This window comes from Pavona decussata, unplaced genomic scaffold (assembly GCF_977016875.1).
Source record: "Pavona decussata unplaced genomic scaffold, jaPavDecu1.1 SCAFFOLD_69, whole genome shotgun sequence".
Classification (NCBI taxonomy): Eukaryota; Metazoa; Cnidaria; class Anthozoa; order Scleractinia; family Agariciidae; genus Pavona; species Pavona decussata.
The window spans coordinates 2529237-2550061 of record NW_028145488.1 but is presented as its reverse complement, the minus strand read 5'-3'; the positions used below and the strand labels follow the sequence as shown (position 1 = coordinate 2550061).

General features: G+C 38.3%; 1 protein-coding gene across 1 annotated transcript in view; it reads left to right on the top strand.

Moving 5' to 3' along the window:
- LOC146477769 (uncharacterized) overlaps positions 1 to 19582 on the top strand; it is a 28464-nt gene extending 8882 nt beyond the window's left edge. The window contains exons 5-15 of the mRNA XM_085113065.1: positions 195 to 287; positions 497 to 595; positions 1997 to 2089; positions 2315 to 2395; positions 2608 to 2867; positions 4106 to 4367; positions 6106 to 6167; positions 6287 to 6359; positions 8006 to 8098; positions 8362 to 8454; positions 9286 to 19582. Coding sequence (XP_084969191.1) covers positions 195 to 287; positions 497 to 595; positions 1997 to 2089; positions 2315 to 2395; positions 2608 to 2867; positions 4106 to 4367; positions 6106 to 6167; positions 6287 to 6359; positions 8006 to 8098; positions 8362 to 8454; positions 9286 to 13577 — 5501 coding nt within the window. The 3' untranslated portion in view covers positions 13578 to 19582. The remainder of the gene's footprint in view (positions 1 to 194; positions 288 to 496; positions 596 to 1996; positions 2090 to 2314; positions 2396 to 2607; positions 2868 to 4105; positions 4368 to 6105; positions 6168 to 6286; positions 6360 to 8005; positions 8099 to 8361; positions 8455 to 9285) is intronic.
- The last annotated feature ends 1243 nt before the right edge of the window (positions 19583 to 20825 follow it).

Below are 20825 nucleotides of genomic sequence, written 5' to 3'. Positions count from 1 at the left end.
GAACTAAACGTTCGAATCGCGTGAACTATCAGTCGAAATGACTCCTGCAGAAGACTTTCTTAAGTTCAACCCCCCCTCCCGCCTGGATTTCCAGAGTCTTTGACCCCCCCTCCGGTGAGAATTTCCAGAATCCCATCCGTCGGGGAGGTGTGGATTTTTTCTGGAATAACCCATTACAGTTTTCCCCTCTGAAGGTCTCCCTGTTGGAAGTCAGTCTTCAGTAGCGGGTTACAGTCAGCTTCCTTTCCCTGCAGCCTCTCAAACTCATCTGACAAGTGGAACAGAAGGTAGGCATGAATCACTTTATCAAAACAGTTATAAGGAAGCTATCACTGCAAAAGTCATTAAGCAATAAGCTTTTTGATGTATGTTTATGACCTTTGTTCCTGCATTTATGTAAATGTTGCAGACTGCCAGCTATCTGTGAAATTGTTTTTTACTGAAATCACTGGTGATGTATAGTTCCACCTTAACATCACAATTTTCTCCTCTAAAGGTTATTCTGTTGGAAGTCAGTCTTCAGTAGCAGGTTACAGTCAGCTTCCTGTCACCTTCCCTGTCACGTCTCAGACTCATCTAAGAAGTGGAACTGAAAGTAGGTGTAAACATTTAGTTTTAATCCATCAGCGCTATTGGTAACATTTGCAAAAAATTGAAGGGCTGACAGCACAATCAACCCACATGACTTTTCAGATTGCTTTTTGTTGTTAAGGTTATGATTGGCTGCAATTTTCGCCTGTGGACTTGAATTCGTTCACGGAATGATGCTCCAATATTTTATCTGCTGCTTTGTAAATTGTGCGGCAAAGCAGCAGATAAAACATTGAGCAAAGTTTCCTTAAAGAATTCAAGGCCACGTAAAAAACCCCGGTGAATCTGAGCTAAAACAAGAAAAAGTGATCTAAAAAGTCATTTGGGTGATTATATGCTCTCAGCCCTTCCATTGTCAGCTGTCTTGGTGTGTCGATCATTAAACAATATTTTTTTTATGCAAGTGGTGTACTTACATGTATGTGGCTTTTTCTCCTTGCAATTAACACGTACCTGCTCCATGCTGCTGTCTTGTTGTACATCCACTCTGAAAATGAAAGTGCTATGTTGTGTAATTTTGTTATAATTGCAATTTTCCCCTCTAAAGGTTTTTCTGGTGGAAGTCAGTCTTCAGTCTCTAAAGGAGAGTTCAATTCATGAAATGATCACAGAAAGGAGAGTCAGCATCTAGAAAATCATGCAAATTTATCCGTTGAATATCTGGATTTCTCATTAATATTATTATGGGTGCTTTCCATTCACCAAAAATTTTCCGTTTGAATTTTCGGAAATTTCGGTCTCAAATGGAACGGGCTTATACTCAGTCGTCACGTGGTCAGTTTTTGCCTCAGGCCTCTTGACGCCGTTTATATGTGTTCAAACAGTCCGACTGGAAACTTTTGAATAAAACACGAGAATTTTCGAAAATACCGAAATTTCCACTTTTCGGGAACACTGAAAAGGTTGTCCTAAATTTTCGAAAAATTTTTCCGGAAAAGATCCTGTTTCATTCAATTTCCACCCGAAATTTTTGAAAATTTCGTTGAATGGAAAGCGCCCTATCAGTGCTACAGGAGATACATGTATTTCTATTCTCACCATGCCTTTAAATAATTATTATTATTATGTTGATAATGGAGTCCATACATTGTATGTCTGATGGCTGTGCAAGTCTCCCTATATTATTTACTGCATGCTTAAATTGATTTCAATTAGTAAAGAATGTTAATGCATTGGTCTGCTGATTGTGGTCTGAGATGCTAATAAAGTCCAGTACAGTTTGTTCAGCACTGTATGTTATTGAGATGTTGCTGCTGCATGCAAGCACTGTGTAGCTCTACACTCCTTAAATGCTTTGTTGGCTAATTTTGCATATTACAATAATTGTAATAAGCAAATTAAAATTAGCCAACATAGTATTTTATTATTTATTATTTATTATTATTCATTATTTTCCCCTCTGCAGGTTTTTTTGGTGGAAGTCAGTCTTCAGTAGCAGGTTACAGTCAGCTTCCTTTCCCTGCAGCCTCTCAAACTCATCTGAGAAGTAGAATTGAAGGTAGGTGGGAATCACTTAATCAAAACAATTATGAGGAACCTAGATCAGGTAGCATCTGCAAAAATCCATTCTAAACAATAAGCTTTTTGACGCATGTTTATGACCTTTTTTCTTGTATTTATAAATGAAAATGTTGCAGACTGCTGTGCAATTGTTCTTTACTGAAATAGACTGTTGACGTATAGTTCTTCTTAATATTACAAAATTATTCATTCCCCTCTGTAGGTTTTTCTGGCGGAAGTCAGTCTTCAGTAGCAGGTTATAGTCAGCTTCCTTCCCAAACTCATTTGAGAAGTGGACCAGAAGGTTGGTGGGAATTACTATTTTAATAACAACTATCACTGACAACAATTTGCCAACATGCACATGTAACATTTGCAAAAACTGTTAGCTACGTACTGTATGTCTTGTTGCCTTGTTAAATAATATTTAGATTTTTGATACTTGTATACTCTATATAATTATAATTATAGGATTCTTGGAAATACACTTGTTATTCCTTTTATTGGTGGTTTTAGTTATGACAACTGAACAAATTTTCCGTGGTCTTGAGCAAATGCGATGTGATGCAGACAAGATCATTGGCCAGACCCAACTGCTAGAGGGGTTAAAGAAAATTGCTTCAGATAAAGGCTTCAGAATTTCTGAAAACAGAGGAGCAGGGAATTGCATGTTCTATGCATTATCAGAACAACTGGACCTGGTGAAAGGAATCCAAATCTCTCATGAAGCATTGAGGCAACTCATAGTCCAATACCTCAAGGAGAACCCTACACTGGTAAGTTAGTATTGGTAATGTCTAACAAGTGAGTTTCATTTTGTGGTGAAACAATCCAGCAAAGCAATAAAGTGGGTCAAGTAGGAGTTTCTTTTTCGAGTACCGTATTTATTTGAATAAATGCTCCGGCGTTTATTAAATTTTTGGCACTTAAGATGCGGTGTTTATTTGAGGTCGGCGTTTATTCGATGGCGGCGTCTATTGCAAACCTTGTAACAAAAACTGTGAATTTATTGTGTGATTTAAATGTCTGTTGCACTTATTATTGAATAACTTCCTACGCGCAAACACTGCGAACAACTTATTTGCGAAAGTCACTGGCAAAAGAAAGAGAGAAATTGGACTAGTTGTACCGGCAAGATTCTCGGCTGTTACCACGGAATTGTGCATCGCAGAAGATTTAGAGAGAGAGAGCTAAGCAGCAAAGCTATGAAGTATAGCCACTTTGAACTGAATAACACTACAATCGAGAAAAATAAATTTCCACGACTGGTTTAGATTGAATGTTGCCTTATGTTTTTATGTTTCGAATAAATGCCGCAATGTTGAGAAAGATCGCGGCGTTTATTTGAGGGCAGCATTTAATGATAGTTTTGCTTCTCCCTAGGGAGTGCGGCGTTTATTCGAATAATTACGGTATGCCAAAATGGCTGACTGAAAAATATACCTCTATCATGGATTCATCACAACAAACACAATATCACATTCAAATCCTAGAAGTATGCGGATGTTTGTCACTGCATGAATGTAGTTTAATGGTCTTAGCTCTCACAAGTCTCCTGTAGCTGAGTGCTATAACATCCAAATGGAAGGTCAAAGGTTTGAGCAACTCTGTTAGGGGGCAGAATTCAGATTTTCTTTTTCCAAATGCAGTATGCCTGTGTCACTGACTGAAAAATACCTCTATCAAGATAAAACTTAATTGTCATTTTGCAAGAGAAGGCAGAAGTCAAATTCTTAAAATTATGGTTGCTAGTTTTCTTGGACAGTTGGTACATTACTCAAAGATATATCATGTGGATACTTAAAACGAAGCAAAGTTCTGAAAGTGCATTATTTCCAATGTTTCAGTTATTCAATTATGAAACAGTTAACATGTTTCGGTATAATTTGGTTTGTTGCAGATCGATGCACTGGCCAATTTAGTGAAAAGCTCTATCCTCCAGTTGATCATTGGATGAAGCGGCACAATGTACTTTGACATTTTTTTTGTTAATTGTTTTGTTGTTCTCTTGCAGCAAGATGGGACAGAACTGTTTAACTTTGTACATGGACATCAGTCTTGGCCTGATTACCTAAGAAACATGACAGCAGATGGGACATGGGCTGATCACGTCATTCTCCATGCTGCAGCAAACTGCTTTAAAACATGCATTCATGTGATCAGCAGTCTGTCACATGACTTAACTATTCACCCAGAACATGATGTTAGCAGCAGCAGCCAGCTTGTGTTGGGACACCTGCATGAACATCACTATGTCAGCCTTCGACCCAAAGCAGGTAGAGAAACTTATTACATGTATGTAAAACAATGCCAGCTAACCAGATTTTTATACGTAACTATCACTTCAATATTTATTGAAGTTTATACACCTGTTTAAAGGTGGGTAGATACCAGTTTTGAAAACGGTTACATACTTGTGCCATAATATAGTAACTTACTTTAGTTTGGTATTCCTTTTCAAGAAAAGTGAAAATATAGTAACTAATTAACAATTAATGACAAATTAACTGAACAGGAAATACATACTGAATAGGTAAACAAAACAATATCACTATTATAACTGAGCTACCCAGTTTTGTTTGTCTAATTAAGTTTTCAGTATGTATTTTCTGTTCTGTTCCTTTGTCATCGTCACGCTGTAATTAGCTACATTTTTACTTTAGTTTATAATAATTATTTCTTGTCACATTGTAATTTGTTTTAATTAGCTTTATTGTACTATGCTTTTTGTATTAATTTTATTTTACACCCACTGATGGGATTTGTACTGAAGATGGATGAAGATTGATCCGAAACATTTTTTTTTTCAGCACTATTATAAATAATTATTACTGTACATTACATTACTTTTCAAGAAACATTTAAGAATAATGTTGTTACTTTCATAAAAATTATTTTATACTTGCTGACTCTACAAGAATTTGGTAATTATCTATAGTTATTGTTATTACGGTATATACCAGGTTGGTTGGGCAAAATATGTCATGTGGTACAAAATCGGACGGTGGTTATTACTGTAGATGGTAACTGTTGTCTCATTTTGATAACAGTCCCCTTTTTTTTTTCGCTGAGATAAACAAGGACAGAGCACTACAGGGTGAGTGCCTTAGAAGGGGTTCCAAACATTGAGAAACCGATGAACTGCAGCCTCATGCTATCATTGTCTCGAGTGTTTGGAATCTCTGATGAGGCACAAACTCCTAGATAGACGTATTTACAGCATGTATGAGGGCGTAGCATAGGAGGATTGAGATCAAATGCTATATATTGTGTGATTAATTTTTGCTTATTGTAATTCTCCCCTCTGAAGGTTTTTCTGGTGGAAATCAGTCTTCAGTAGCAGGTTACAATCAGCTTCCTTGCCTTGCAGCCTCTCAAACTCATTTAAGAACTGGAACAGAAGGTAGATGGGAACATTTTGAATAACCCCAACAACCATCAAATGGCATTTATGAGACATTTTAAAAGTCAGTTTTAAAATCAAATCCTTATTTAAATTGACCCTAAAAATCTGTTTATTGTGTGAATATCATTTTCTTTGGTATATACTTTAACGCTATTGTGGAGCTGGAAAAGCCCTCGGCGTTCACAGGCTGTGATCTGAGGTACTTCAAGATCCACCCTTTTTATTTGTCTAGTGTGGTTTTTTATTAGTATGACATACAAGTTTGCTTATTGCAATTTTCTCCTCTGAAGGTTTTTTTGGTGGAAGTCAGTCTTCAGTAGAAGGTTACAGTCAGCTTCCTTTCCCTGCAGCCTCTCAAACTCATCTGACAAGTGGAACAGAAGGTGGGTGAAAACATTTTGTATAATCCCAACAACTGTCACATGGCATTTAGAATAGATTTTTAAGGGTCAGTTTTCAAATAAAAGAAATATTTGTTTAAATTGACTTTACTGTGTGAACAAAATTTTCTTTGCCATATGTTAAGTTAATTTAATGCTTTTGTCTGAGCCATATTTTCTGCTCTGCTAATGATCGGAATAGACTGCCACATGAGACACTTGTTTCAGTCCTTATTTCACCTGTGGGTGAATCAAGAGCTGGAAAAGGCTTCTGTGTCACAAGCTGTGATGTGAGGACTTCAGAACCCGCCTTTCCATTCGTTCAGTGTCTTTCTTTACGAGAATAATGACATACAAGTTTACTTTTATTATAATTTTCTTCTCTGAAGGTTTTTCTGGTGGAAGTCAGTCTTCAGTAGCAGGTTACAGTCAGGTTTCTTTCCCTGTAGCCTCTCAAACACATTTGAGAAGTGGAATTGAAGGTGGGTTGGAAACACTGAAAACGATTACAACAAAGCTTATCACATAACATTAACAAAAATTGCCTGCTGTCTTGGTGTATCATTAAACAATTAAAGAAGTAAAACCGAAGGTAGGTGGAAACATTCTATGTAACCCCATCAACTGTTACATGTACGTCGCATTTAGATCACATTTTAACCCTATGACTAGACTGCCCTTTTTTTTTTTTGTCTTTTCGGACCAAGCAGCCCCTCCACAATTTTGCAACTATAAAAGCTATGATATTGAGGCTGGGAGGATAGATAGTACATCCAAAGATGTTTCCTTTGAGGTCCACAGTGGGAAGTAATGATGTCATATCAAATGGTAATAACTTCATGATTGTCAATTGGATTGCCAAAACTTCTGGAAGGTGCCTAAATTAGGTAAAAAGTAATAAAAACCAATACAGGAACACTAATATGAGCTAAATACACAAAAGTTACAGTAATTTTTACTCGGGCCGTAAGGCGGCACGAAGGCACGAGTTAAGTTTTTGGTCGCGTTATCAAATTTCTTTTTTATTATTTTTTTTGGGGTCGCGATGCACAGCGATCATACCGGAAATTGCTGTTAGCGTCATCATGACCCAGGGACACATGAACAGACAGGAAGAAACTTAATCTGTTTATATGTCTATTTTTATAGTGTCTTTTGTCTTTTGTGCATCTTTTCACTTTCAAAGTTTTACAACCATTCATATTTCATCTTTTTGTTACTAGCACTTTAAAAATTCGAAAGGTTTATATCGTTTTTTTTATTTACTTAGCTTTTTTTTTAGTTCCTCAAGGTTAGTTTTGTTTAACCGAAAATTTGACAACTAAATCACTCTATGACCCCGCGGGCCAAGAGAGATACAGATCTGACTCACGTTTACTTTTGAAAAACAATCAATGTAGAAACGGTTTCTGTCTCCAAATGAAAGATGAAAACGTAAGGAGTAAAGCCTGGGGATTTTAAAAAGCATCCGTATGACAAATGTCGTTTTCCCCTGTATTTCATTCTGACTGCAAGAAAATGCAATTCTATCTGGTGGTTACCTCACTATATCTCTGTATCTATCGAATTGGGGTAATTAGCAATGCGGGAGGTTATCACTGCCAAAAGATTGTAGGCTTACGCACGACACAGTCAAATATGGCCCGAGTATAAGCTGAAAACAGCTTCTTGTTGTTTTTGTTTTAAAAAGGGATTTTTCATTTTCTGAAGAAACTGCCTGTGAAAAATTGGTTGCCATGATAACATCAAAGTCAACAAACACTAACCAACCACATCAAGTTTTTCCAGATAAATTTCTTAAAAATTCCTGAGGTTTCATGTGCAAATATTAAAAAAATTATTCACAGGTTCAAAGTCACTGCAGGCAGAATCTAGCTGGGATTAATACCTACATGTAGTTTTCAAATGAAATGCTGATTTAAATTGGCTCAAAAAATGTCATAACTGTGTGAATATAATTTTCCTTGTCATACACTACCCCTGTTGTTGAGCTTGAAAAGGCGCCTGCTTTTGCAGGCTCTGATCTGAGATACTTCAAGACCCACATTTCTATTTGTCTAGTGGCTCCCTTTATGAGTATAATGACATACAAGTTTGCTTGTAATATTTACAATTTTCCCCTCTGAAGGTTTTTCTGGTGGAAGTCAGTCTTCAGTAGCAGGTTACAGTCAGCTTCCTTTCCCTGCAGCCTCACAAACACATGTGAGAAGTGGAACAGAAGGTTGGTGGGAATCACTAAACAATTACAACAAAGATGTCAAATAATTTTATTCACAAAGAAAGGTAGTTATCTTGGTGTCTCATTAAATAACAAAACATAAAAACAAGAAACGTCAACTGGTCTCTGAAATGCCATGCCATAGCGTTTTCTCATTATATTCAATTTGTAAATGCTGGATTCCGCTGCCTGTTTGCATTCACTCTTGAATAAAAATTATGCTATTTTGAATAGTTAAATGCATGTTGTAATTTTCCCCTCTGAAGGTTTTTTTGGTGGAAGTCAGTCTTCAGTAGCAGTTAACAGTCAGCTTCCTTTCCCTGCAGCCTCTCAAACTCATCTGACAAGTGGAATTCAAGGTTGTTATATTAGAATTGAAATTCTACAAAAGTTTAAGACCCTGTCCACACGTATCCGGATATTTTTGAATCCGCAACAATGTTATCGGATTAAACAATTTCCACTCTGGAGAGCGGATTCAAAAATTTCCGGATTTGCTTGCGAATTCGCCGAATGCATGCGGACGATAGCTGTATCCGGAAAGAAAAAGTTGCGGATTAAAAAATATCCGGATACGTGTGGACGGGGTCTAAGTTAACATCAGAGCTTTCACAAAGCATTTACATACTTATCTTGTATATGTTGTTTGTATCCTTCACTGGATCGTCCCTTGTAACCTACTGAGTTGGTAGATCATGAATTTGATCCTAATAGATGAGTTACAAAATAATGGTGGTATAGGCTTCCACTACTGTGTCACCTTGAAAGGAAAATTCTCTTGAAGGCCCACAAGCCAAACCTCTCTAGTCATCTCATTGATTGGTTGTTCTGGTGGTGTAGTGGTTGTAACATTGGACTACTGTCACATTGGCCATTCTTTGTAAAACACAATTGTTAAATAATATATGCACTCTAACCTTTTCTCTTCCAAACACTCTCCTGTGCATTACAATTTAGATGAGTTTTGTGTGAGTCGTGTCATATCAGTAAATGTGCACGAGATCCTTAACTCCATTTTGTCGTACTTAAATATATATATTTTTCCACTCAGAACAAATTTATGTATTTTACCAACAAGCGTGCGGGACTCCAAGCGAAAATACCTATACAAGCTCTGTGTTAAAAATCATGCTTTCAGTAACTGTTCCACGTAGAGAACAATTTTGACTATGATTGCTGTTTTGTTGTAGGGCAAGATAACCCTGTTGTCAAGGTTCTAAAAGCAGAGTATAACAGGCGGTCTCTTTTGAAACCCCTCCTTTGGGAGAACACCTTGATGTTACCTCTTAAAGACGTCTATACAAGATTGAAAATGTTATCCAGACGAAACACAGACTTTCGCCTTAAAAATAAGGAACTGTACATGTATGACATCTTCAAAGGCCCTAAAATATCGAAAGATGCTAGAAAAAAAAAAGTGGAGATGGATGACAGCTTGAACACTTCGAAAAAACAGAAAGATTCCACAGTGCTGGTAGAGGGAAGCCCAGGAATTGGCAAGACAACTTTCTGCCTTAAAATAGCCTATGACTGGGCAAATGGAAAAATTCCGGAAGGGTGTTCATTTCCTGAATTTAATATTGTGTTACTTCTGAAATGCCGGGACATTGATGGAGACATAATAAAAGCCATTGATGAACAACTTCTACCTGAAGATGACGACGTCAAGAAAGAGTTGAGGGATTACATCCAGGATATCCATAACCAAGAACAAGTTCTAATAATTTTGGATGGCCTTGACGAGCTACCTAAAGGTGTTGAAGGTCACGTGGATCAATTGCTTCATAGACGAATATTTCCATTCTGCTTTCTTCTGGCGACATCGCGCCAAGAGAGAGGAATAAAATTGAGACAGAACGTTAACTTTGGTGTCCTTTTGCAAATACAAGGATTTACTGTCAAAGGTGCTTTTAAGTATATCAGAAAGCACTTCAGACTTTTGGGGCCCGAGCATTTGTCAAAAGGAGAGAGGCTTATCAAAGCAATCCAGGAAAACTCTTTCCTCCGTTCTTTACCAAGTAATCCACTGAATTTGCTCCTTCTCTGTGTTATTTTTGAGGACTATGAGGGAGAACTTCCATCTCGTCGTACTGAGCTCTATCAAATTATTGTTCGATGCATTTTACGAAGATTCTGTGCAAAAAATAAGTTGGAAGCTCCCCAGGATGACGAGGCTCTTGAGAAGAAATTTGAACAGAGTTTAGTGGTACTGGGACAGTTGGCTTGGACATGCCTGTTAGAAGATCGTCTTTCTTTTCGCGAACGCGAATTGGCGAAGTTTGAAGAGATGTATAAAGATCTGGCAGCTCGGATATCAGGTTTCGTTTTCAAGGAAGCAAGTCTGAAAAAGATCAACCCACAGCACGAATACCACTTCTTCCACAAAACATTCCAAGAACACTTGGCCGCACGATACCTAGCATTTCTGTTATTGGAGAAAGAGATCAATATCTTCCAAGAGTTTCAGTTGGACTTCCATGACCATATTGTAGCAGAACACCGACAAGTGTTTCTGTTTCTCTCTGGTATACTGGGTGAGGAAGCGAGTATCCTTTTCAGACAGATTGGTGAGAAGCTGAAGAGTGACAACTGGGACTGGCTCAAGTGCGAAAAGGAGGAGGGAACGTTTTTTACTGAAAGTTTCAGTGAGAGTGGAAATCCTGAAAAAGTTGCGATGGTTCTTTGTTATTTAATTCCTTTACCTTTAAAAGTGCAATTAGATGTTGATGACTATCCTTTTGTGGAATTTTTTACGGTTGCAAAATACTGCAAGAACTTTTCACAATTACAGCACCCTGTTCATTTAACTGTGCCCGGCAAGTACCTTGATAATCAAAAGCAGCATCTCGGAGATGCTGCTTTTGATTACCTGAAATCCTGCCCAAAACTACAGAGTTTCTCTCTTTCCATGAATACAGCAAACCAAACTTTCGGAAATGCCTTATATAATGGCCTGTCTCAAAACTCAACGCTATCGTCATTTACTCTTAAAACTCTCGTTAGCCTCCCTTGTGACGTAGCTGATATTGTTGGTGACAGTTTGGCTGCAAGCAACACCTTGACTTCCGTGACGTTTGAACTAGTTAATGAGAGAGGCGAGGCTTGGGCCAGAGCTCTTGAAAAAGGGTTGTCTGCGGATACACCATTGAAGTCAGTTGTTCTCAAGATTTATGGTTCATTAAGTGACACTGCAATACTGGCTTTGAAAAGAGTTTTAGTCAATACATCTTTGACCTCCATTGTCATCACTGTTTTTGGAGACATGCAAGATTCATTAGCTACTGCCCTTTGTGAAGGACTTTCAGAACAAGCTGTATTGAAATCTTTTACTTTGGTTATTTTTGGAAAGGTGAGTGAATCAGGCATCGTCTTCCTAGAAAGAGGTTTCTTGCAAAATTACTCTTTGAATGCTTTGGAAGTGAAAATCTTTGGTGAACTCCCTCACAGCTGGGCGAATGTTGTTAAAGGTATAATTTCAGCAAACAAAGCAAAGCAGTGGTGCACTTTCCACCCGAATACCAATGGAAACATTGCAGCTGCTAAGGTCGCTTGTCTTACTCCTGTTTTGGCTAAGAGCAGTTTCAATTTAGAACAGACATTAAACGTCTGGGGTGAGTTGAGCTGTGAAGCTATAGAAGCTGTCGGGAGACTCTTGGTGCAGTCCACACCGTTTCCACTCACTCTAAACATTCATGGAAACGTAACTAATGATGTTGTAAGCAGTCTTATGAGCTACCTGAAAATAGAAAAGTGCGTACATCCTGTTACTTTCAACATTTGGGGAGAATTGACCACTAACGGGAAGGCTGCTATTGAGCGGTTTTCTGGTGCCAACCACAATGCGAACTTAAAGGTGATTGTCCATGACTTGATATCAGACTGTTCTCCCTGTGGCCTTCATTTCTGTATTGATAATCCCTCGTTATTACCTTCAGTATTCAGTAAAGTGAAGGATACTGGAACAAGTGACCTCAGTCTCACAATCAGTGGCGTTAGTGATGACTGGGCCCAGGGTCTGAATGACGGTTTAACAAACAGCACGTCATTAACAACACTTGCTCTTTCAATCGGAAACTGCCCTAACGAGAACGTAGGGTGGATGCAACCTCTGCTTGAAGTAGTGTTGGAAAACACCTCCTTAGCTACACTCGCTCTCACTCTTGCATTGTATTCCCTCTCTGACAAGGGAATAGACCTCAGCAACAGTTTGGCGAAAAACACGTCTTTAACGGCACTGTCCCTTATTATCAACAACTACATTAGCGACAGTTGTTTCCTTTGGCTATATCTGCGTGATGGTTTGGCGTCAAACAAGTCATTACATACACTTACTCTTACAATCAACAACTACAGTGGCAGGGGTGGACACTGGATGCAGGGTCTGGGTCCTGGATTGGCGTTAAACAAGTCATTACATACACTCACTCTTACAATCAACAACTACAGTGGCACGGGTGGACACTGGATACTGGGTCTGCGTGATGGTTTGTTGTCAAACTGGTCATTACATACACTTACTCTTACAATCAACGACTACAGTGGCATGTGTGGATACTGGATACAGGATCTGGGTCCTGGTTTGACGTCAAACAAGTCATTACATACACTTACTCTTACAATCAATGACTACAGTGGCAGGTGTGGATACTGGATACAGGGTCTGGATCATGGTTTGGCGTCAAACAAGTCATTACATACACTTACTCTTACAATCAACGACTTCAGTGGCACGGTTGGATACTGGATACAGGGTCTGGGTGATGGTTTGGCCTCAAACAAGTCATTACATACACTCACTCTTACAATCAACGACTACGGTGGCACGCGTGGACACTGGATACAGGGTCTGCGTGATGGTTTAACGTCAAACAAGTCATTACATACACTCACTCTTACAATCAACGACTACAGTGGCACGGATGTAGACTGGATACGGCGTCTGGGTGATGGTTTGGCGTTAAACAAGTCATTACATACACTCTCTCTTACAATCAACAACTACAGTGACGGGGCTATAGACTGGATTCATGGTCTGGCTGGTGGTTTGGCGTCAAACAAGTCATTACATACACTTACTCTTACAATCAACAACTACAGTGACGCGGCTGGAAACTCGATAACGGATCTGGTTAATGTTTTGGTTAGAAATGAGTCATTAGCTATTTTCACTCTTACAATCAACTGTTACACGGTTGGAGACTGGATGAAGCATCTGGGCGATGGTTTCGCAAGAAATAAGTCATTAACAACTGTCAGTCTTACAATCAATAGCTGCAGTGAAGTAAGTGAAGATCAGTTACTGGAACTGTGCAATAATCTGGCAAGAAGTGACACATTAACTACTCTGAAATTGACAATCAACGACCACAGTTCTACAAGTAGAGGCCTTGGATGTGATCTTAGCAAGTGTTTTACAGCCTGTAAGTCGTTAACGTATCTTAGTTTAACGGTAAGTCTGTATGGAGAAGACAGTGTGTGCTAAAACCTACCACTCCGTGAGCAAAGTGAAAGTAAATTCACCCAATCAAATTCAATAACGTAGGCGTGTATCCATAACTCGATTGACGCATGCGCTGCTTCCCTACAATCATGATAACACTTGCAAGTTACATTCAGCTAAGAAAATTTATTTTTGGTCGCTAATAAAGAAGAAAACTTTCTTGAAGAACCGGAAAGATAGAAAAGGAGTCCAGAGTACGTAAATTTAGTCGACACAGAAGTTAAATCTTTGGATTGGAGTGAAATCAAGTCGCTCTTTTTAAGAAAACGAAAGGACAAATAGCGGCGGGAATAATTTAAAGCCCACTGTGGGGCTATGCTAGTAAGGAGCTCAGCAAGAACTTAACAAACTACAGATTGGATCTATCAGATTCTCTAAGGTAAACAGGTTTGTAACGCTAATATAAAAATAATAGAAGCTAGGTAACGGTAGCTTTCCAGGGAAAATTTTCGGATCATAGGACAATGAAAACCTTTTTTTACCATTTCCAAAAGCCGGTTTTTTGCATAAGTATGTTAATTATAGACACAAAAGTTCCTTGAGTGATAGCAATTCAATGCTTCGAACTTTGCTTTTGAATTTAAGTCTAAAACCAGTTGAAGTAATTTTCAAAACGGCGCAAAAATACGGTTTCTTGCGTGAAAGGATATAAGATATTTAGAAAAGAAAGTTTAGAACGCTCGTAACTAATCAACTTAGGGAAGCTCCGCCGGTTTTAGATTTTACTTCGCTCACTCTTGTTTGTTTTTATACCGTTTTCTGTTAGTTTTGTTATGAAACGATTGGTGTGAGTAACCAGACGATGTCCGCCCCGTTTAACCTCTTGCCTCCGTGCCAAACCGCGTCTGTTTCATCCATTTAGCTGTGCGTCTATCGAGTTATGGACACTTGAAAAGTTTTAAGCGCACTCGAGAAACTGTGTTGCTCTCGGCGAACTTTTAAGGCCTTTTTACACAAGCGATTGGTGTCACATTTCACTACAATTAATCTCGCGCAAGGCTGCAACTTCAAATCGTACTTTAAACCAATAGTTTTTGGTTTTTTTTTTTTGTTGTTTTTTTTTTTGGTGTGTTTTCAACGCTGTACTTTTTTCTAAGAAATCAAGCAAAATTGTGTCACTTTTAAAACATGTTCGAGCTTCCTGCGATATCCCAGTGGCAAATGAGTGCTGAAATGGCCGCTAGTTTACGCGTGCGATTTAAAACTGCAACTTGCGCGCGACAAAAATTGCATGTGTAAACGGGCCTTTACAGTTATCTCCTACTTTCCAAACCTCCAGCACGCGTGCTAAACACGAACCAATTCTAAATTCCTAGTGTGAGTTTTTGACAATGTTTGACGAAACACTTACTTGTTAAAGTGAAGTTGAATGGTGAAGAGTATTAACCTTGCTTAGCAGTGCCATTAACCGTTTAAGCCCTAATATCAAACCGCAAATTCTCCTCATTGGCGTCTTCATATTTGTTGTGGTATTAGTTAGGAGAAATTGCTCAAAATCAGTTTATCTTACAGTGATCATTTGCTATATTCTCGTGATCAGCGTGTTTGATGCTTTACCGATACCGTTAACTGTCGCTTATAAGCCCCCTCCCCCCCTTCCACCCCCTCCCTCCGCTAATAAGCCTTCCTGGTTATAGGCCCATCTACCTGTAAACCAGAATATACATCCGATTATACTCCCCCCCCCCCCCCCCCCCCGATATAAGCCGCCGCCGTCTAGTTTCGTTCGTGTTGTTGGTTTTATTTTTGTTCGAAATATTGACGTTTTAAGGCTTAATTAAAAAACAAGTAAGTGCAAAAACGTATTTCGATCAACACTTCTATAGCTCGTTTCGAAACAGTTTTTTTTTCTAGTTATAAGCCCCCTCGGATATAGCCCCCATTGTTTAGAAGGCCATCTAAAACCCCTTACGAAGTTGTATAAGCCCAGGGCTTATAAGCGGCAGTTTACGGTATTTTAAGGAGGACAAAGCTACTGATCTCCATTGGGGCTTAAACGGTTAACTGTCTCCTGTCTTCAAATTTGCCTCTGTGTTAATTGTGTTTGTCAAAGGTAACGGCGCTCCTTTTGTTGAGTAGTTTAATTTTGGACTTGTTGAACTGGAACTAGCTTGTAATTGAGCTTATGCAGGGAATTATCGTTAAACAAAGCTACGATACGATACGATAATGCAGATTGATTGAAAGGAATCCCTGCATAAGCCTTCGTTTCAAGGCAGCTCCATTTCTTAGCTCAAAATACGTTATTTTGTATTTACCACTGGTGGCCGCGCTTGCTTGATTAATGACCCAGGAGTGGAATGAAATCTTGTCGGATTAAGAGTTATCAATGATCCTTTCAACCAGACACCAAACCAAATTCTTCATTTTTTGTGTAGTGAGTGATGTAAGAGGTTCGAGCATTTGGGGAAAATTCTGTGCACCGTGACAAAAGCAGGTTAGTTTTGAAAAGTTGGAGGCTGGGTATAAAATGCAGTCCGAGATAAAATCTGATTAAACATTTGTTATTAGATGTGAGGCAAGTGCAAAGGAGATCAACGTGTTGGACACAATCTTGTGGATATTTAGAAAATTAAACTCGACCCGAGTTTGAGTGTCACTTCAAAGAGCATTTAAAACTCAAAATTTAAGAAAATCCTAAAATTCAACTTATAAAACAGGGCCCAGTTGTTCGAAAGACGGTTAACGCTAATCCACGATTAAAAGTTAACCGAGGTTTGTATCTCGCTCGTTTAAAATGTTTTTAACAGCTGAGTTTTAGCATAAAGTAAAGAGAAGTCTTGGTCAAAACTGAAGGGCAAAAGTCTTTTGGAAAAATGATTATTGATTAGTAATTAAACTTGAATCAAAGTTCACGTTAACCCAGGATTATCTTAATCGGGCTTTGAACAACTGGGCCCAGAAGACAAGGAAGAACACCACGGGAAAGTGGTGTTTAGTAGCTCTGATTGATTGGTCACATTTGAGGAATCTCATCCACAGACTCAAAAGTTACAACCATCTTGTACTTAACAAATAGATTCCATTTTGCCGTGCGTCGGTACTCTGATAACGCACAGATGACGTCAAAACGTGGTGAAAACAAAGAAGTACGCTACGAGCATGCAATTGTGATCCTCTATTAGAGTATAATCCGAAAGAATTTCACTAACATTATTTTCAAAACTAACCTTTATTCCAGAAGGAAATCCTGACCCTAAAATATTACAGCATGTAAGTCGCTTCACTGCGATTTGTAATCGATTACTTGCCATTACCGGATTTCTATCGGCGACTTATTTCGACAAATATTTGCTTCCTTTTCACGTCACAAAAACGTTCTAGCTTTCCTATCCTGGTTGAGGTCACTGTCTACGGTCTTTGTCCAATTTTTTATTCGGCAGTTTTCCTTTCCTGCGAAAAATTTGATTGTGTTTGTCCGCTACTCGCAAAAACAGTTTGCAAAGCTTTGTTGACCAGTCGCTCTGGCTGGACTCTAGACTGATCACGTGCGCCGGTCACACCACTCGGTGAGGTCAATCGTGCGTCTATACTCTAATCACACACTCCTCTACACCAATCAAAACGGGAGTTTAACACAGTTCATTGTATAAAGCATAATAAACAACACACAAAAGTAATGCTTAGTAGCTTTCATTTGAATGGTCACACTTGAGGATCTTATCCACAAACTCAAAAAGTAGAACCACTTTGTACAGCATTGCTGTGGGAGTGGAAGAGTTAACGGTTTTCTTGAAAAGTGTCATTGTATATTTAGAATCTATCAAAGTTCCCCGCAGAGATGCTTCTCTTCCTGTTGATCCCAACATGTGGCATGTAATGCAAATGCGTGGTTATGTTGTTGTTTTATTGTGCACATACCTTGTACTGTTACCCTGGCCGTTTCTAATTGCGCACAAGGCTGGGTGAAGAATTTATCTCGGTCTGCAGCCGATACTCAGTCTGAAGTCTGCAGCGTAAGGGTGAGTCGATATTGATGCCACATAGTCGAGTATCGATACTTGTGAACGGCACAGGTTTTGTTTCGATGCCGTTAAACTGACAACTTCAAAGAAGCGTGATGTGTATTCCACATACTGCTCTCAAGCATAACCTTTTTTTGCGGAAGAATTTTACTGATCTCTTGGCAACACAGCAACTTGAGCGTTCTCTACTCGTTTAAGCCTGGGTTCTACCGACGGTAATGACGTCATAGTACAAGTCTGGAGCAAAGACGTCACAGTATCGATATAAAAAAGTCACAAGTATCGGGTAATATCTCACGAATATCGTATTGCATGTGAAGCTGGTATCGGCTCACTGTTACCTGCAGACTACCAAAGTATTAATTGAAAATGAAAGTCCGTTGTCATGGTTTAAATGTGAATTTGTTGTTGGGGTGACTGTGGGGTTTCTCTCGGATCGGTTTGTTGAAGAAATTACCTTTTAAGTGTAAGTAATGTAAATAGCTGTTGAAGACCGTGAAAGTCAAAGCAGCTGAATTGTATTTTAACAGTTTAGAAAAGAAGACACAAATCGAGAAGGTTTTGTCTTCTCTCTATGATCCTTGTACTGGCAAATCTCCTGTAATTTAAGTACGGGAAAAAATTGTTTCTTACCAAATGCTGTTGCTTTCATAAGTAAAGCGTAACCAACGTGAACTTTATTTCATGCTATGTCGTGCTGTACAAACCAAAGACATGGGATAAGTTTTGTAGTTGCGTAGATAGCAATTGTACAGCCGTACATATTTCTAACAGGGTGCATTTGGTACCTCAATTGTACATAGACGTTAAGGCAGATTTAACATTTCTAGAATCAGAAGACACAAATCGAGAAGGTTTTGTCTTTTTTCTATAATCTTTGTGCTGTTAAATCTCCTGTAATTCAGGGTACGGCATGTAAGTTTTGTAGTTAGGTAGAAAGCAATTGTTACAGCCGTACATTTTCTAACAGGCTGCATTTGGTATTTCAATTGCACATAGACGTTAAGGCAGATTTAACATTTTAAAATTAGAAGACACAAATCGAGAAGATTTTGTCTTCTTTCTATAATCCTTGTACTGATAAATCTGTAATTCAAGTGCGGGGGAAAAAGTTTTCCTACCAAATGTTATCGCTTTCATTAAGTAAGTTAAACTAACGAGAACATTATTTCATGCTATGTCGTGCTGTACAAACCAAAGACATGGTATAAGTTTTGTAGTTAGGTAAACAGCAATTGTACAGCCGTACATATTTCTAAGAGGGTCCAGTTGGTTTCTCAATTGTACATAGACGTTAATGAACTTGAAGACCAAGGCAGATTTAACATTTTAGAACCAGAAGACACAAATCGAGAAGGTTTTGTCTTTTTTCTTTAATCCTTGTTCTGTTAAATCTCCTGTAATTAAGGTACGGCATGAAATTGTTTCGCGCCAAATGTTCTTGGTTTTATTAAGTGTAACAAATGAGAACATTATATCAGAGACATGGTATAAGTTTTGTAGTTAGGGAGACAGCAATTGTACAGCCGTACATATTTCAAACTTGGGGTGCCTCAATCTTCTACCTCAATTTGTACATAGACATTAATGAACTTGAAAATCAAGGCAGATTTAACATTTTAGAATCAGAAGACACAAATCGAGAAGATTTTGTGTCTTTTCTATAATCCTGGTGCTGTAAAATCTCCTGTAATTAAGTAGCCGTTTTTAGGGTACTCGTGTGGGGAGGAGGTAATACGGGTACCCTAAAAACGACTGCGTGGGAGGCTAGTAATTAGGTGCGGCATGAAATTGTTTCGTGCCAAATGTAATTGCTTTCATTAAGTAAAGTGTAACCAACGTGAACATTATTTTATGCTATGTCGTGCTGTACAAACCAAAGACATGGTATAAGTTTTGTGGTTAGGTAGATAGCAATGGTACAGCCGTACATATTTCTAACAGGGTGCATTTGGTATCCCAATTGTACATAGACGTTAAGGCAGATTTAACATTTTAAAATCAGAAGACACAAATTCAGAAGATTTTTTCTTTTTCTATAACCCTTGTAACGCAATTGCAGGATTGAATGTTTTCTGCCAAGTGATTTTTACCAAGTAGATTACAAGAGACAAATATGAAATTGACTCCGAGAAACGAATTCGGAGTAAAATGTAATATTAGAATATTATTAAACCATTTGAAGTTTAAATGCTTGAGTATGATATCTGTATTTGATTTACAGATCAACGCGAAATGTTCTTAAAATACCAATTGGTCCATCAGAACATAAGCGAAGGGAACAAAGAAACTCGTCAATTGAAGGAATTTGTATATATCTGCTGTTTGAGTTACAGAGATCAACATAGAAATTCTCCTTTTTAAACTCATTAATAATTCATGTAGAGAAAACAAATGAAATCACTACAGTGAAGGAGATTTGGAAATATGATCGTAATTATCCTAAAATTTTAGTGAACGGTTGCTTTGAATGTCTTCATAAACTATTAATGGTTTGAGAAGTTACATCAAACACACGAAAGAGTGTTTGATGCGATTTCTAAACACCTCGAATAGTTAGCTGAAAAAGCGAGGCGCACTTCTCGTTGTTTGAAAATCGTATGAAACACCCTTCCTTGTGTTTGATATATTACTTACAATGCCAACACATTACACAGCAGGGAGATGATGACGATACGAAATTCATCAACCAGGGCGCATTTTCTCCATGTGTCAGCTTAGAATTAACCTTAAAAGAGATGAATGGACACCCAGCGACGACAAAATCTGATACACTTTTGGTTTTGGTGGTGAATTTGTGAATTGTTCATTGCAAGTTTTTCTTCATTTGTTTAGGTTTTCCTTTGTTACGCGCTGATTGGTTAATATAAAGTCGCATCCGTTTCTCCACCGATTAGAAATGAAACCAAGCCACAGGAATTTCCCGGGCCTCTTAGTTTAATGGAACATCTCGAATTCTGATTAGTTTGTTGTTTTTTTGTAAAACGTTGATTCGGTTTGACGACAAGGTTAAAAACCATTGATTTGAGCCAAAGCTGAAGCAAGTTCTGTTTTGCATCAAAGGAAAGGACTTGAAAATGATTTGGCCATTTACGAGTTGCTGTGAACCTCAATATGAAAGCGAGGCTAAGTACAAAACTTTTCATATGCCTTAAGCCTCGCTTTCATAATGAGGTTCAAAGCAATTCGGAAATGGTCTATTTTTGTTTTTTTTGTTTTTTTTGAAAATATCAATTGGAAGTACCTGTGCCCCGTTTGATCTTGT